This window comes from Carcharodon carcharias, chromosome 16, assembly GCF_017639515.1.
Source record: "Carcharodon carcharias isolate sCarCar2 chromosome 16, sCarCar2.pri, whole genome shotgun sequence".
In the NCBI taxonomy this organism is placed as follows: Eukaryota; Metazoa; Chordata; class Chondrichthyes; order Lamniformes; family Lamnidae; genus Carcharodon; species Carcharodon carcharias.
Window position 1 is genome coordinate 101,483,658 of NC_054482.1, and position 17,990 is coordinate 101,501,647.

The 17,990-nt window shown below is 39.0% G+C and overlaps 1 protein-coding gene across 13 annotated transcripts in view; it reads left to right on the forward strand.

Moving 5' to 3' along the window:
* Window positions 1-17,990, forward strand: part of evi5a (ecotropic viral integration site 5a) — a 312,699-nt gene that overhangs the window by 141,623 nt on the left and 153,086 nt on the right. For all 13 annotated transcript variants that reach the window (XM_041207864.1, XM_041207860.1, XM_041207861.1 and 10 more), the window contains 2 exons: window positions 12,446-12,604; window positions 14,981-15,127. In XM_041207864.1, coding sequence (XP_041063798.1) covers window positions 12,446-12,604; window positions 14,981-15,127 — 306 coding nt within the window. The remainder of the gene's footprint in view (window positions 1-12,445; window positions 12,605-14,980; window positions 15,128-17,990) is intronic.

Genomic DNA, 17,990 nt, shown 5'->3' on the forward strand with positions numbered 1-17,990 from the left:
TTGTTCCCCATAACCCTGCGCATTGTTTCTATTCAAATAATCATCTAATGGCCTCTTGAATGTCTTGATTGAACCTGCATCCACCACACTTCCATCCAATGCATTCCAGGCCCAAACCACTCACTGTGTGAAAAAGGTTTTTCTCACATCGCACTTGCTTCTTTTGCAAATCACTTTAAATCTGTACTCTCTCATTCACGATTCTTGTATGAGCAGGAACAATTTCTCCCTATCTCCCTCATGATTTTGAACATCTTTATCAAATCTCCTCTTAGCCTTCCCCTCTCCATGGAGAACAGTCCCAACCTCTCCAATCTATCTGCATAACTGAAGTTTCTCATCCCTGGAACCATTCTCATAAACCTCTTCTGCATTCTCTCCATTGCGTTCACATCCACCCTAAAGTGTGGCGCTCAGGATGCAGACTGCAGAGTCTTTCTTGGAAGTTAAATTTACCGAACATGAAGAAGGGAGGCTGTGCAGAAGAGTATTAGAATATGCAGGCCTAGAGGTGACAAATATGTTTCTGGAGATATTTTGGCTACAATTTGATAGATAAGAGTGGAGCAAAGCATGGCCTATCCCACAGATTTGGATAGATGAGAGGCACTTGAAGATGGTGTAGTTGACTGTATCAAAGCCGACAGGGAGATTGAGCGGGTGAGGAGAAATCCTGTGTCTGGATCACAGTGACTGAGAATATTATTTGTAGCTTTGATTAATGCTTTTTCAGTGTTGTGGCAGATTGAAGGAATTTAAGTGGAGTTGGGAGAAAGGTGACAGCATGTTCAGGGACCCAAGCAAAAGACTGCAGATGCTGGAAATATGGTAAAGAAATGGAAAATGCTGCAAATACTCAGCAGGTCTGGCAGCATCTATGAGTGAAAAGCAGATTTAATGGTTCAGATCTATGAACTTTCACCAGAACTGGGATAAATTAGAAATGTAATGAGTTTTCAGCAAGGGAAAGGAGGAAGGGTGGAATAAACAACAAAAGAGAAGGTTTGTGATAGGGTGGAGGACAAGAGAGGTTTTATGGTGAAAGGCCAAAGGGAGTATTAATGGGACAAAAAATGTGTCTGGAGGAGATGCAACCGGCACATCCTGAATAGCTGTCATTTGGAAACAAATGTAAAAGTATAATAAAAAGAGGGAATAAACAGCAAAGGAAAGTGGGGAAGAGGAATGATCTAAAATCTTTGAACTCATTGTTCAGTTCAGAATGCTTTAAATTGCTCAGTCAAAAGATGATGTTCTGCCGTCTAGCTTGCATTACACATCATTTGAATACTGGAGCAGGCCAAGGACAGAAAGGGGCAGTGTGGGAACAAAGTGTAGTATTAAAATATCAGCTGACTGGAAGTCCAAGTCAGGAAGCCACTGACTGAAAGCACATCGCTGTTCCTTCACTGTCGCTGGGTCAAAATGCTGCAACTCCCTCCCTAAAAACACATAGACTGTACAGTTCAAGATGATGGTTCACAAGGCCAATCAGGGATGGACAATAAATGCCGGTTTTGTCAGTGACATCCACATTCCATAAATGAGTAAAAATAAACTAATGCTGCTTTAGGGTCAGCCACTAGGAGGTGCACAAGCATAATGCAATGGATGCATCTTTGATTTTTTTTTCATCATAGAAATTACCTGGCTACTGTTTGGCATTTCCCAAAGTAGCAAGAATGAATTAAAAACTGTGTGGAGGTTAGACGTGTGAATTTGCATCCCAAATCTGCATGGTGTACTGTAGTGGGGTTCCAACATGCTTTCTCATTAATGAAATTTTTAATAAAATTATATGACAATCTTGTATTTTTCTGGACGTCCACATTGTAGATGCTACATTTCTAAGTATCAAATAGTTTTTTTCAAAAAAGGAGAGAATGACACTCATTTCCTCCTTGGTTTTCTGGCATTGATATCTGGCCTAAAGCTACCTATCTTTAGAAAAGCTGTCCGTAATCAACCTCTAATAAATCTAGGGTTGCATCTCTTTAAACATCCCTGCAGGGAGCATTTATTTAATTCATTCATGGGATGTGGGGGTCGCTGGCTAGGCCAGCATTTATTGCCCATCCCCAATTGTCCTTGAACAGCAGGTTTAAAGGGGCAGCCAAATTAAACAAAGCTGCATCCCAGCAGCTGGCATATGGTGCGTATTCTGTGGACAAATTATTTATTTATGGAACAAAAGCAAAATACTGCAGATGCTAGAAATCTGAAATAAAAACAAAAATGTGGGAAATACTCAGCAGCTCTGGCAGCATCTGTGGAGAGAGAAACAAGTGAAAGGTCACATACCTGAAATGTTAACTATATTTTTCTTTCTCTACAGGTGCTGCTAGACCAGCTGAGTATTTCCAGCATTTTCTGTTACTTATTTGGGAGTTGATCTACTATAATGTCACTTGAAGGCTATAATAGCATTTTACACCTAATTTTTAGCCTTTGCCCCAAACCTCACTGATGTTGTTGCATAAATGTCATGAATCTTGTATCCAATGTTCTTTTTCTTTGGGAAGAATCACATTCTCTGGAACTATGTGGAGCACCTCATATTCCTATACTTTGCAAACATTCTAAATGTGGAAACTGTAAGATGTTGGCATAATCATTAAACACCTATTCACTGATAAGCCAATGGTATTTGGCATATAATTTTCTAAAGCTCTGAGACCACAGGATTAATTTAAGGCAAATCGGCATGTAAGAAATGTAAGGGCAAATGGAACTGAAAAATTTATACAATTTACCATGTTCCCTGATCAGATTGCCAGAGCTCATGTTCCACATATATGTTCTGTCAGCTGTAATTTGGATACCATTGTAAATGATTGAATGGTTTATTGAGGAAAGACACTAAACTCAGGATCTCTGGTTATGTACTCCCAATGTTATCCCAATAATTTTACTTGAAGAAACCTTTCCCTTGTCTGATGTCCTTGAGCACTTTAATGTATTTTCTTTCACTGTACAGTGCTAATGAAACAGTGTATCCTCAAAGCTTCAAGTGACATTAAGTGTATTATAACTTTGCATGTTGTTAATTTTAAGTTTGTCATTTTTTTGCATTATAGAAAAATTTATTCATATATCAGGTGGCTTTTTTGCTGAATGATAAATGAAGTTTATAAGACTAAAGCACATTATCCTAGGTGTTCGTTAATCATGCATAATGACTCCATAAAGTTCTTCATCCATTTTTGATTTATCAATTTTTTTCAACGTAGTTGTGTACAGTTGCAATAAAATAGTTGGTTACAGCTTTAACAAGAGGTTTGTCCTGATGTTTTTATTTAAAATCTCCAGTAGATGAAGTTCAGTAGATATGTAGTGCATACCGCTCTCTACTGAACTGAAAATAACTGCACCCTCTTGTGGAATCCAGACCAAATGTCGTACTATTTTACTGCTTGTGTCACTTAACCATTTAAAAACAATTAAACTATATTACCCATTCCTAAGTTGCATTGAAGAAACAGGACACTGTCAGTAGCACAGTTATACAGATTTTGTACGTTTTAAGAATGAAATAATAAATTGCAGATTCAAAAGGAAGCTTGTGAATTTGGTGCGGAGTACAGATCGCTGATCCAGAATTTAATTTGAGAAATTTTAAATGCAGGATTTGTGTCAATTGATGATTTTAGGTTCACTAAGTTACCTTACTTGGACAAGATTGCTAGATTCAGATAATAGAATATGTAACAGTAGCTAAGAAAGATGTTTTCACAGTATTAGGATAGACTAAAAAAAAACAAGGGAACAAGCACCATGTTGTTTGAAGGCAAATTCTGAAAGATGCCTGCCCCTATGACTCAAGTATTCCTAGGGCGAGTCATCAGTTCTCTGCAGCTTGTTGGATGGGGTACAAATGGAAGTGAAGTGTTCCATTCCAAGAGTAGGAATAAATTGCTATTGTCTGACTGGCACTGTTGAATAACCAAAGCATGCTAGCTCCCCAACTGAACAAAACTCTGCAATGCTGAATGTTGCTAGCAGGAGCAAGCATCAGGAAATTCATAACAAAAAAAAGGAATGAATATACATTGATATTGCACCTTTTTAGGTCATCCCATAAGAGGCTTACAACCAAGTACATTTGAAATGTCACTCATGTGATTTAGGCAAAAAGAAAAGAATCCATTGAATTAGTAGACAATATGCAGAGTAAATTTAGTTCCTGTCCCACTATGCCAGCTTGGGTGCAGCATTTCTAGACTTTAAAATTATCTTCAAATTTCAACCTGTTAATCCTAATTGGCAAAAAGAAAGAAAAACAACTGTTAATGTTGGAGATACATTGGAAGTCTATCATCTAAAAGAAGACTACTTAATGTTTTCAGTAGGGATACTTTATCAGAACAAGGAAGAGGGTGAAGAAAATGACCTGAATGTGAATAGCGGGCAAAAAGGCATGTATAAAATTCAGTGAAAAATAAGATATTTGGATTTTTGCACAACTAGAGTTGCCATCCAGATATCTGTTCCATAGGGGCAGTTAATACTAGTGTTAAGACATGGGAGAGCTCTGTAACATATTTACAAAGCATACTTTGGTGAAGGACAGAATCATCTTAAAATTATGTGAGGTAATGCTTTTTGGAAGGTCTAATACAGGCAAGAATTATACAGTAAACTGCAGAACCCTTAAATGCATCGACGGGCAGAGGGATCTGGGTGTACCGGTCCACAGGTCACTGAAAGTGGCAATGCAGGTGGATAAGGTAGTCAGGAAGGCATATGGCATGCTTGCCTTCATCGGCAGGGGTATTGAGTATAAAAGCTGGGAAGTCATGCTGCAGTTGTATAGAACCTTGGTTAGGCCACACTTGGAATATTGCATGCAATTCTGATTGCCACATTACCAGAAGGATATGGAGCCGTTGGAGAGGGTGCAGTGGAGGTTTACCAGGATGCTGCCTGGTCTTGAGGTTATTAGCTATGAGGAGAGGTTGGAGAAACTCGGATTGTTCTCACTAGAGCGACGGAGATTGAGGGGCGACTTGATAGAAGTTTACAAAATTATGAGTGGCATGGACAGAGTAGATAGTCAGAAGTTTTTTCCCAGGGTGGAAGACTCAATTACAAGGGGACACAGATTTAAGGTGAGAGGAGAAAACTATAGAGGAGATGTGCGGGGCAAGTTTTTCACACACAGGGTAGTGAGTGTCTGGAATTCACTGTCAGAGGAGGTGGTGGAAGCAGGTACGATAGTGGTGTTTAAGAGGCAGCTTGACAAATACATGAATAGGATGGGAATAGAGGGATATGGACCCCAGAAGTGCAAAATGTTTTAGTTTGACAGGCAATATGATCGGCGTAGGGTTGGAGGGCCTAAGGGCTTGTTCCTGTGCTGTACTTTTCTTTGTTCTTTGTTGTTCTTATCCTATTTAAGACTATGATAGGATTTAACCAATTACAATATGGAGGAAACAAGGAATGTTTGGAAATTTATTTTGAGCATTTTTAATTGATGCCTTTGATCAAGTTACCTGTTCACAAATAAATCATTTTGAAAACAGTTCGAGTAGTTTGAAGAATGAAGGTACTGCCTAATTTAAGGCATACATGCCATATAGCTTTACGTTGAATTCTCTTTCTCTTCTGCATTAGCTGATTTCACCTGGAGTCGCAGTTGAAATGCTAGTAAAGGGACAAATTGGTTCAAGTTCTCATTCCTGATCACTGTATTGTAAACCCTGCTAGAAAGTGTGAATATGTAAGTGTCAGGTTACGATGAGTTTGGGCACATGGAAGATGTTTGCCTGATTGTACGGCCTGCTAAGACTTGCTGAGGAGACATCTTTTTTAATCATGATGTTTGACTTGCGCAGACTCTATCACCGTATTTTGAGTTTCCAAATCAACCTTGTAAGAAATCCATGTAGATGAACTATCTGCTTTTCTGGTATGGAGTATATGCACATTCTTTATTGTTAGGGACTAAGACCTCACTCTGTATATTTTTCTTAAAATATCTAGAGATATGCTCATTGCTATCTCTGAAAATTTCGAACCAGACAAAGACCAAAAATGGCTGTATCTATGTCTGTCTGTGACCCTGAACAAAATAAGCTACCTGGCAGTATCAGAGAAACTCTCTTAGTTATCCCTGAACCACTAACGACCCCCTATGGGCTGCCCAGACTAAATTCAAAGCGAGCTATACAAACACTATTTGCATTTTCAAATCCCCGGCTAGCCAACACGAGTCTGCTTGTTTGGTAAGACAAAGGGCCCCACAACCTTGCTTTCAATTCTTAATGGTTGAGAAATTTAACAATCTCAGGGACCCAGACGAGGGATACATGTCCTTCGTCAAAGACAGTGTGAAGAGGTGGGAGTCATGTGACATGGGTCTCGGGCTTGTGAAACCAATAATATTGCCTTGCTGGACTCCCAAGTCTGCCTACCTTTTTATCATCTGACTAGCAGCCTCACAGACAAGGAGCTCTGGCCCAGATTAGACCCCTGGCCCCATCTACATTACTTCTGCTGGAAGTTCAGTACCATTGCCTACAAGACTGATTCATCTCTGCATGTCAACACCACCAGGAAAATTATTTAGCATTGGTTTTCAGCTCACCGACCACCAAGAAGGAATTCCTCTTTGGACTTTCATTCTGAACTCTGGAACCCACATGAAACTGTATTTCTTTTCTCTGTGGTCTCTGCACTGTAAATCTTTTCTCTATCATTCTTTCACTGTACAAATACAGAGGAGGCAACGTTACGACCATTCCGCATTTTGAGAGTGTGAAAATAAATGAATCCCTTGAGTTCATCCTATCTTGCGTTTGCTGTGGAGTTATTAATAGAAAACTAGATCATATCAAAACTGAGGCGTTGGGAATTATGCCACCATTTATAAAGAGGAAAGCAAATCAAAAACACCAGGAAAATTTAATTATTTAGCATCGGTTTTCAGCTCACTGACCTCCAAGAAGGAATCCCTCTTTGGACTTTCATTCTGGACTCTGGAACCCAAGTGAAACTATTTCTTTTCTCTGTGATCTCTGCACTGTAAATCTTTTCTCTATCATTCTTTCACTATACGAATACAAAGGAGGCCTGTTTGCAGACCCATACAGAGAGGAGAAATTAGTGCTGTTTAAATTAACCCCCTCCTGTCCGTATCATTATAAAAACACCCTGATGATATCCAAGAAGCTCAGTGCAAATTGACATTCAGGGCTAGGGTTTCCCAAGTGTGCACATGTGTATTACTGGAGCTTAAACCAGTTGGAGTTGGGAAGCTTTGAGCTGGTTAGTGCTTGGCCCAGAGCCCTGTATCTCTCAACATTTATTTTAATGCTCGGCCTCAAGCCATAGGCAAGGCACCTGGTTCCTCCAGGAGCAATGAAAAATGGGAGGGTTGCATTTTTGTACATAAAAATATTTCTTTTAGAAAACCATCTAACAAATTATTTTGTAGCCTGGTTGGTTATGGTGCTGCGTCAACTGAAGGCTGGAGTTAAACCCCACCACAAAATTGTGAAACTAAATTTAAACAAATTCAAAATGTCATCAGAAAAGTTGACCATGGCTGCTGCATTTTTGTCATCAACGGTGATGACTGCCCCTCAATTCAAGGATGACATCTACTCAGGGTCATGAGAGTCAGCCATGGGTGTTCATGTGACTGAACAGGCCGGTCCTTGACCTCTATATTTTTGGGTACATGGGGCAGGACATCTCACGTGGTAATGGGATCCAGAGTGCAGAATTTTATTCCTTTTCATTTCTCTGCCGCCATTCTGTTTCATCATTAAGACGTTGTGGCTTGAAGTTTGATGGACAATTTGTCGCTATTCTGAACGATTAGTAGCAAGCAAGCTCGTCCCAGTCATTAATGTCTTTTTGCTGCTGTGCTTCAGGCAGAGGTTCGGTGTGTAGTTGAAGCATTTTCTTCGCCCTACCCTGGAATGTTGGCCATTTGAGAGTTAAGAAACAAGGACCTAGTGGGGGAGATGGTTTCGGTTATCGGAGTTGATTTTGTAGGAGTTTTGCCTGAATGATGTGGAGCTGACTTCATGAAGGACACAAGCTGCTTTTTGACAGCCCTCCCATTGAATCCGGAGGATTGTTGATGGAATTTCTCTGTGCAGGGCTCTGCTCTGTACACTAGGGCTTTTGACTTTTTGAGATCTTCGTTGTCAAGCACCCATTGCTGTAGTTTGCAGAAGGCTAAGCTGGCGCAGCTGATCTAGTGACCTGGATCTCCTAGTCAGTGGCAGCCTTTTGAGAGGGATGGCTACCAAGGTATGAGAAATGCTCAACATATCCCAGAGTGTCTCCTTCAACATATATAGGAGGTGGAATCTTTGGCTGACCAGGTGCGGTTTGAGAGGAGTTGCACGTAACTCCAGTCCCATGCAATCTGGGTGACCCTTAATACTTACTGGTAAAGTTATGATAGGCGATAAACACCACCTTGTCCATGTCCCAAAGACAAATATAATAGAGTGGAATGACTGACAGTATGCAAACTCCATTACTTTTAAGAAATGAACTCATTTTATGATGCTCCGTTTCGATGTGAACTTGTGATTTTTGAAGTCCCCAATAAGAGAAATGGGGGATTTTATCTGTGCCTGTATTGGTTATAGTTTCAGTTAGCTAATTTATTTTTAAGAATGAAAGTTGAAGAGTTCATCAATTCTCACATCTTTAATGATATTGCATTGTTGCTTCAGTAGGCGGCAGTGAGGTTACTGTTTGGTTAACTGAGGATTTAATACTGCCATACATTATAATAACTTTAAGCTGAATTACCAAGTAGCTAAAACTGAAAATCAAAGTAATCTTTGTGTGCTTCATAAAATTTGGCCCTTAAGCTTTGATATCTGCTTCATAGGCTGCATAATGGGTCTTAGTGACAATAAAAGAAAAAGTAGTGTTTGGTGTTTAAGAGATAACAGACCAAACTGATGGATTTTTTATTATTCTAGTAAACCAGACTGCCATCATGCTAATTAGCTGATAACATAAAGGATATGATTGAGTATGTACAATTTATCAGTATTTTATTATATATTTGTCATACATTAGTGACCAATGTGCGCATACATGTGCTTTGGAAAGCATTAGCTGCAGCTTTTGAAAGTTTGCAATTGTTGCTGAAGTAACATCATTAATGTCTTTGGCAATGCTTGTAGTAATCAAATTGGACCCAGCTCTAGTTTTGATGTCAGTTAAAACTGACACATCACATGCAGATCAGAGACAACTTTCCTTTTACCCTCTCCACTGCAAGTGGAATATCCTACATCTTTCAGATGAAAATGCTGGGATAGATGACTACTTCAGGAACTCCCAGGCATAAGAACTGGAACAAAAATAAAAATACCTGGAAAAATCCAGCAGGTCTGACAGCATCTGCGGAGAGGAACACAGTTAACGTTTCGAGTCCATATGACTCTTCAACAGAACTAAGGAAAAATAGAAAAGAGGTGAAATATAAGCTGGTTTAAGGGAGGGTGGGACAAGTAGAGCTGGATAGAGGGCCAGTGATTTGTGGAGATAACCAAAAGATGTCATAGACAAAAGGACAAAGAGGTGTTGAAAGTGGTGATATTATCTAAGGAATGTGCTAATAGGTGACATTAAGGGTAGAAAGCAGGACGAGTAGGGTACAGATAGCCCTAGTGGGGGTGGGGTGGGGGGGAAGAGATCGAAATAGGCTAAAAGGTAGAGATAAAACAATGGATGGAAATACATTTAAAAATAACGGAAATAGATGGGAAAAGAAAAATATATAAATTATTGGGGAAAAAAGGGGGATTGGAAAGGGAGTGGGGATGAAGGAGAGAGTTCATGATCTAAAATTGTTGAACTCAATATTCAGTCCGGAAGGCTGTAAAGTGCCTAGTCAGAAGATGAGGTGCTGTTCCTCCAGTTTGTGTTGAGCTTCACTGGAACGTTGCAGCAGGCCAAGGACGGACATGTGGGCATGAGAGCAGGGTGGAGTGTTGAAATGGCAAGCGACAAGGAGGTCTGGGTCATGCTTGCGGACACAGCTATTTCCATTATTTTTAAATGTATTTCCATCCATTGTTTTATCTCTACTTTTTAGCCTATTTCGATCTCTTCCCCCCACCCCACCCCCACTAAGGCTATCTGTACCTTGCTCGTCCTGCTTTCTACCCTTAATGTCACTTATTAGCATATTCCTTAGATAATACCTTTAACACCTCTTTGTCCTTTTGTCTATGACATCTTTTGGCTATCTCTACCAATCACTGGCCCTCTACCCAGCTTTACTTGTCCCAGCCCCCCTTAACCAGCTTATATTTCACCTCTTTTCTATTTTTCCTTAGTTCTGTTGAAGTCATACAGACTCGAAACGTTAACTGTGTTCCTCTCTGCAGATGCTGTCAGACCTGCTGAGCTTTTCCAGGTATTTTTATTTTTGTTTTGGATTTCCAGCATCCGCAGTTTTTTGCTTTTATCATAAGAACTGGAATTTCAGCATTCCTTCTAATTTGCTCTTTGCATTAAAATAGTGATGCCCACATCCCATGAATGAATTAAAAAAAACGTGTTAAGTACTGGTAAATTAATTCAAATACTTTACCTAACCATTGAAATATAACCTGGTAAAGTGTTGGAAACATGCACTATATGAAATGAAGAAGAATGAATAGCCTAAAATTATTTTTTGGAAGTTTCTCCCTTTTCTGAAGGCGCATCCCTTGCTTGGCATATGGCTTGCCAGGTACCTTGTCTAAATGACTATTCTGCATATACAACTGCATGTTGACAGATTAGTTATTGATGGAAGACATCACAGTTAAACCCAAGATCAATTCTCGAACACTTTCCATAAGGGCTCACTGGATGGAAATTAAGACTGGGATCTCTGATTTCTTTTTGCCCCTCCCTAGACCAAGCGCACTAAGGACCACGTCAGCACCTTGTTTTTATCCAGCTGAGATTAGCTGACTAACCCCAGAACATTCTGGCCTGAATTGCTTACTATAGGACCAAGTAGCGCCTTTAACAACTGAGCAATTAGGAGATGTGATAGTTTAAGAAATAGCATGTATTGTTATTTGACATAGTTTATACTTTCTATAACATTACATTGAGTTCCCAGATGTATTTTCTTTTAAGGTTGCATAAATTGCACATGGATGACAATTCAAAATAACTGCAATTTGATTGACAAATATTGAAATAATGGGAAAATATAAATGTCTAAAGTTGAAACATTGCGTATTAAATATTCTGGAAAAAATTGATTTTTATCAAAGAATTCTTAAGAAAAGCTGTCATATCATGAGATTTGCTGCCAAGCCAAACAAACTGCAGTGATTAAACAATCAAGTCAATAACAAAATTTGTATTGAGAGGTAGTGATGGTGTATAGTGATCTCGAGGCAATAAGTTAATTTAAGGTGCTGTTGTAAGCAACTTAAGTTTGTTTGGTTGGCTTATGGTTTCATCCAAAGATAAGATTATGAACTGATGGGCAGTTTGAGATATTGCTATTTAAACAATCATTCGAATTATCTGTGACACTATAATTTGGTCAAGAATAATAGTTCAAAGTTGTAATTTTCAAATTCTGCACCGCGTAATTCTGTTCCCTCTCTCACGGAAAGAAAGCATCCTGCTATTATTCAAAAGGTCATCTACAAATTAATATTTCTAAAAATTAATATCTTATGTAGTTCAGAGAAGCCTAAGCATCTTAGTAAGTGAGCTACTCGGTATCCAACCAATGCAGAGAAGTATTTAATAAATTTAATAGGATGTTGAACTTTGTGGTTCAAACAAAAAAATGAAAGTCTGAGAAAGTCCTATCAAACTGCCATGTAGTGCTCTGATCAAACCTCACCCTGAGTACTGACTAATCCTGGTCAGTCACAAATGAGCTAAGCTAGTACAACCAACAGTGAAGAGATTAGGAGAAAGGATAGGCCATGTATCCCCTTAAAACTGTTCTGCAATTCAATTACATTATAGCTGACCTGCGATCTAACTTCTTATGCCTGCCTTTGCCCCATATCCCTCAATACCTTTGGCATTTATCAATGTAAGATTTAAAATTTACGCGCACTAGTCTCAGTCGTGAGGTCACACCAGTCTGCAGCAGGGAGGAGTGTCTGAGGGAAGATTGAAGAAAACTTGGACTTTTAGTTTTAAAAGGAGGCATCTGAGAAACAATTTTATATACATATAAAATTAAAAATCTGGAAAACTACATCAAATGGAATTATATATAATATATATATATATATCAAGCTATATATATATTATATATATATATGCTACAATTTGAGGCAGGAGGGCTTTAGGACCTTTCTGAATGGATAGATTAATATGTACCAAAAGAATTTCTTCTTCAGTTGTAAAATGCTGAACACTTCACTTAAATTGATACGTGTATCCACAAAGGAATAATGGAAATTTACTCCAATTCTCAAATATTCTCTAGCGTCATCTGGCTAGAACTACCGGCAGATGGAAAGACTCGCCACGGAGGAATGCTGTAAGTGAGCTCCAGGATGAACTGATGACGGTGCGCCTCAGAGGAGCTGAAACGCAGGCTGAGCTGAAAGAAATAAAGCAACGGATGTTGGAACTTGAAACACAGGTATAAACAGCTGCTGCTGGCATTTTTTCATGAAGTAGAGTTTGCCATACAGTTTTACCTTCAGTAAGAATTTTTTTCTGTAATTTTTTCCAATTTTGTTATTTTCCATCCTCGGGTGATGCCACGAGAGGTGACTCACCAACTGAGATGTGCAAGACCATGACTTGTTTCCTGTTCTTCTGCCTGTTTATCCTTACCCTAGTTGTCGAACCAAGATTGCGAAGTTGCCATTATGGAAATTGAGTTTGGACTCGAGTTTCATGATTCCAACATTACTGCTCGTGATTATAGTTTGCTGTGCCACTGAACTGCATGTTACATTGGAGGAAATACCTTCAAGTTTCACAGAGATTTGAGATGAGTCTAATTGTTGGGTTAGGTGATCACTTTAGTTGTTCTTGCTGCAAAAATATGATAATGTACAGTTGCTTCCTGCTGACCACTACAGATGTCTCTAGTCATTGTTAACATTCTGTATGAGTTACTTTGGACTCACAGGAAATACTGTTGAACTTTGCCTTGCATTTGCAAGTGTCTTACAGTGCAGCTTGACACAAGCACCTGAAAGATACTTTTTTGTAATATAAACTGAAAATGGAGGTTCTGAAGCATGCCAGAATTTTTTTTAAAAACTGTATCAGTCAATTTAGCAACTTGATGCTCATTTAATAAATTTATGATTGGGTTCTGTTTATGCAGACAGTTCAGGAAACATCCCTATTTGGATAAGTATAATTTGTTCATTTCATTATGATAAGTTAAGCAACATTAATTCAACATTTAATGTGTACCACAACATAAAAAAGCATTTACACAAAGCATGCTGAGCAGTCCAAAGGCTTATAGTTCAGTTGACCAGTGTTTGAGTAGATTACTTCGAATCAAACTACTATTGTTATCATGGAATACAGTTTGATACAGGGTCCACTATTTTACCTCGCTCTTGTTTAACACGATTGAAACAGACCGAGGATCAAAAGAGCTGTAATAGCAAGAAGTAATTCGAACAGACTTTTTGAGTATTTTAAAGTAACTATTCATGAACACTATATTTGTCCAGCAGAGCCTTCTTATTGGATTGAATATATAATTTGAATGATTGGTCAAAAGATTTGTAGATCAGAAGTCTTCTATATGCGAAATGGCAGAGGTTCTGCAAGTTGATCGGAAGTTGGTTTCAGCAGGGTATTTTGCCCATGGAGATGGCTGCAACATGCTTTCAAATGGACTATCTATCTAAATGCCTTGAGATGGGGCAAGAAAATGACTTTTGGTAAAAAAAAACGAGAATTCTTGAAGAACCATTGGTGGAGCACTATCTGTCATGTAAAGTACAGTTCACAGTGGCCTAGATTTGGCTGCTCGAATAATGATGAAACCATCATTATTGCTGGGTAAAACTGGCAACAGCATGTGTCATGCGCATTTGTGCACTTAAGCAGAGAAATCCAGAAAAGTTGCTGTTGGGGATATTCTTCTCCTTCACAGGGAATTTTGCAGCCTTTGCCGATTTAATCTGCACTCAAATCACTGTTAAGGCGTGAACATGAATTAACTACATATTGGTCGCACTAAAGATCACTGAAAACCTTAAATCTTGCTGAATCAGGTGTAAAAGTTTTTAAAGGTATAGTAAGTCATAATTACTGCTGAGCAACCCCTTGAACCATGAAAAGTTAATTTTAAAAATATGGGGTCTCATTCCTTTAAATTAATGTTGCAGAAATACATATTAAAATATTTAAGTTTGTTTTTCTATTTAAGTTTTTCGCTTAATCCAGTGTGAATGCCCCAATCTTTATTTTGCCTTCTGTACACTTATTTAAATGTAATTTATATTTCCCTTTTTTATTTCCTGCTTTACTGACTGAGAAGATTCATCAGTCTGATTGTTTGCACAGCCTCCCTGCTGCTTGCCCTGTTCACAGGTACCACAGATTCCCTGTTGAGGGCGCTGAATTCAAACTGATGTAACAGAAAAAGAGGAAATCTGTGCTCTAGAGTCAGCTAAAACATTGTGGGGAACCTTTTTTTTGAGGTGAACAGTGAGTGCCATTCTTTCACCACTGACTGCCAAATCCAGGTCATTGGCTTCAACAGTGCCATTGACAGCAGTTACAGATATGTATTTCTCTCAGATGAAGGATTGCGAATAGGCAGCATAGCTAAATGATGTATGTGGGGGAAAGAGAATGTAGATGGCTTCAGAAATGTCAACAACAATCTTCCAGAAAATTTAATTCTCCATGTTTGGAAAACATGAGTAAGGGGAATTGCTTTGCTATTACGTTACTATTAGAAAAGTTGATGATGTGAATTTGAAGTTACAGTTTCTAACTCTTGTTTTATTTATCTGTTAACTTATCAAAATATCAGAACCAAATCAGCAGCAACCAACTATGTCGAGCAGAGAAGGAGTGCAATGGCCTATGCGAGAAGGTGCAATATCTCACAGCCCAGAATAAGGGACTACTCACTCAGTTAAATGAATCTAAACGAAAAATAGCTGAGATGGACTGCAAGGTAGGCTATATGAAGTATGTAGTATATACCCTATATCAAATAATCACGGGTGGAAAAATTTATGCCAGCCAACTGTTTTGAGTGCAATTTATCTACAAAGTTCTACATAAATTTGAGTTTGAAACAGTGAACATTTCAAGGTGTTTGATAAGATGTCATAATCAAGCTTGGTGTTTTATTTGAGAAAGTCATGTTCCTAAAAGCTCTTTAAAAGAAAGGACATACTAAAAAAGGGTATGAATCAGACATTAATGTGAGTTCACTTCCCACCGTGTTAAATTGTGGTTGAATTCAATATATCCGGGAATTTGTAAGCGAACACCAGAAAAAAAATAAGAGGTTTGATGGATTGTCATAAAAGCCAAACTGGATCACTGATGTCCTTCAGGGAAAGGAACCCGTTGCCTCTACCTGGCCAGGCTTGTGCATGACTCCTGACTCTCATTACATGATTGACTGTTTATGCCTTCTCAAAGTGTCTTAACTTTAATGATCCATCGTCTCCACCTCAGGGCAACCAACGATGGGCAGTAAATATAGTCGTGACAGTTTTACTCTCATTCTAAGAGCAAATTTTTTAAAAATTCAAATGTAAACAAGTGTGCGTGATTATACAGAAATTCATTCAAAATGATTTATCTAATTATTGTTACGACAGGTCCCCTGGTGAGGTTCCCCCAGTTTGTTATGATCCCAAGCAAGTCACCCCAAATTGTTATGTTCCCAGGTGAGGAGGGATAAACTGGCTCCCTTTCGGTTGGTTGCTACAGAATCACAGTGCAGAAGAGGTCCTTAGGCCCATCGAGTCTGCACCGACACGTGAGAAACACCTGACCTACCTAATCCCATTTACCAGCACTTGGCCCATATCCTTGAATGTTACGACGTGCCAAGTGCTCATCCAGGTACTTTTTAAACCCCCCCCCCCCAACCTTGAACTTATGTCCCCTCATGACTGACCTTTAACTAAGGGGAACAGCTGCTCCCTATCCACCCTGCCCATGCCCCTCATAATCTTGTACACCTTGATCAGGTTGCCCCTCAGTCTTCTCTGCTCCAACAAAAACAACCCAAGTCTATCCAACCTCTCTTCATAACTTAAATGTTTCATTCCAGGCAAGATCCTGGTGAATCTCCTCTGCACCCCCTCCAGTGCAATCACATCCTTCCTATAATGTGGCAACCAGAACTACACACAGTACTTCAACTGTGGCCTCACCAATGTTCTATACAACTCCAACATGATCTCCCTACTTTTGTAATCTATGCCTTGATTGATAAAGGCAAGTGCCCCCTATGCCTTTTTCACTATCCCACTAACATGTCCCTCAGCCTTCAGAGATCTATGGACACACACGCCAAGGTCCCTTTGTTCCTCAGAACTTCCTAGTGTCATGCCGTTCATTGAATACTTCCTTGTCAAATTACTCCTTCCAAAGTATGTGACCTCACACTTTTCAGGGTCAAATTCCATCTGCCACTTATCTGCCCATTTGACTATCCCGCCTATATCTTCCTGTAGCCTAAGACACACAGCCTCACTGTTAATCACCTGGTTAATTTAAAAAGAATCCCTTCCCTCGTGAGATACCTTTTCCCAGTCCAAATGTATTTATTAATGTATGTTTTAAAAGGAGCCAGTTTAACCAGGCATTCTTGAGTTGAAGAAAGGGTGAGTTTATTAGTTACTAAAACTTGAGAAAGAAATGATAAAAACGTGACACACACACACATGCAAATTAGGAATGAGAAGTGAGTCTAGAAATAACAGTTAAAAAGATATACGAATTAGTCTTTGGCTGGTCTATGAGGAGTAGATGATGAAATGTTGCGGCTGTTAAGTTGGATGATTCCAGTAGAGCTGACTTTGGGCAGTTGAGTAGTTGGTTTGGTGATTCTTGGTTCTGTAGGTTAGCTGCAAGGAGTTGTCCTGTTTTCTTCTCAACTATGGCTTTGCTGGCTTGTGACTTGCTTCCAGCAATCAGAGGGAAACTTTTTTACCTGCAAGAGCAGGGATGCCTAGATGATGATCTTCAGCTGTGACCTTCACAGCACATCCTCGCACACCAGGACTGTCATATGGCAGGTGGTATTTGCCAGGCTGACCAAATCCACACTATCACACGATTTTGCAATTTGTATTTATTACGAGAAAGTTTGTGCACTGAAGTCAGAAGTAATGAGTTCACGACCGCCTTTATAGATTTTAAAGATTAAATTAAAACATTTATTAATAAAAGAAAATGTTAAGTACACACAAGATTACAGTTACACAGTTATTTAGTCTTATAACAGCTCTCAAAACGTCTACCCAACTAGACTCCCAACTACACATCCCTTTCAGACAACATTCCAAAAATAGATTATTAATCTGTAAAGCATTTAGCAAGATTACCACAAACACCCGCTGTTGCTGTAAGGGAGGTACTTCACAGCTTCTCTCTCCCTCTCACTCAACAGTGAAACTCCAAAGGCTTTTAACACAACTGTGGTTATTGGAACAGCAAACTTCTCCAGGGTGGCTGCAGGCTTTTTCCCACAAGTCTGTTTCACACAGTATACTTTTCAAGATCTCACACAGCCACACCCGTATAGCCTACCATCCTTCTTTAAATATATTTGTTTCTTTTTGATCTGTAAATTCCATTGTTGGAAGTTACTTCCCAGACTATAAAAATCTTTCATGTTGTCAATAAGTCCAGAATTTCTGGGAAAAATAAACGTAATAACTTTGCCTTATTTACCTTGCCAGTTGTAGACATCTTACTGTGTCCCTATGAAAAGCCAACAACCTCTCTTATCTAAAAATGCAAATTCCCTTTTACTTGGCTCGTTCGTTAGCATTTCAAATGCCTGTTTTTTT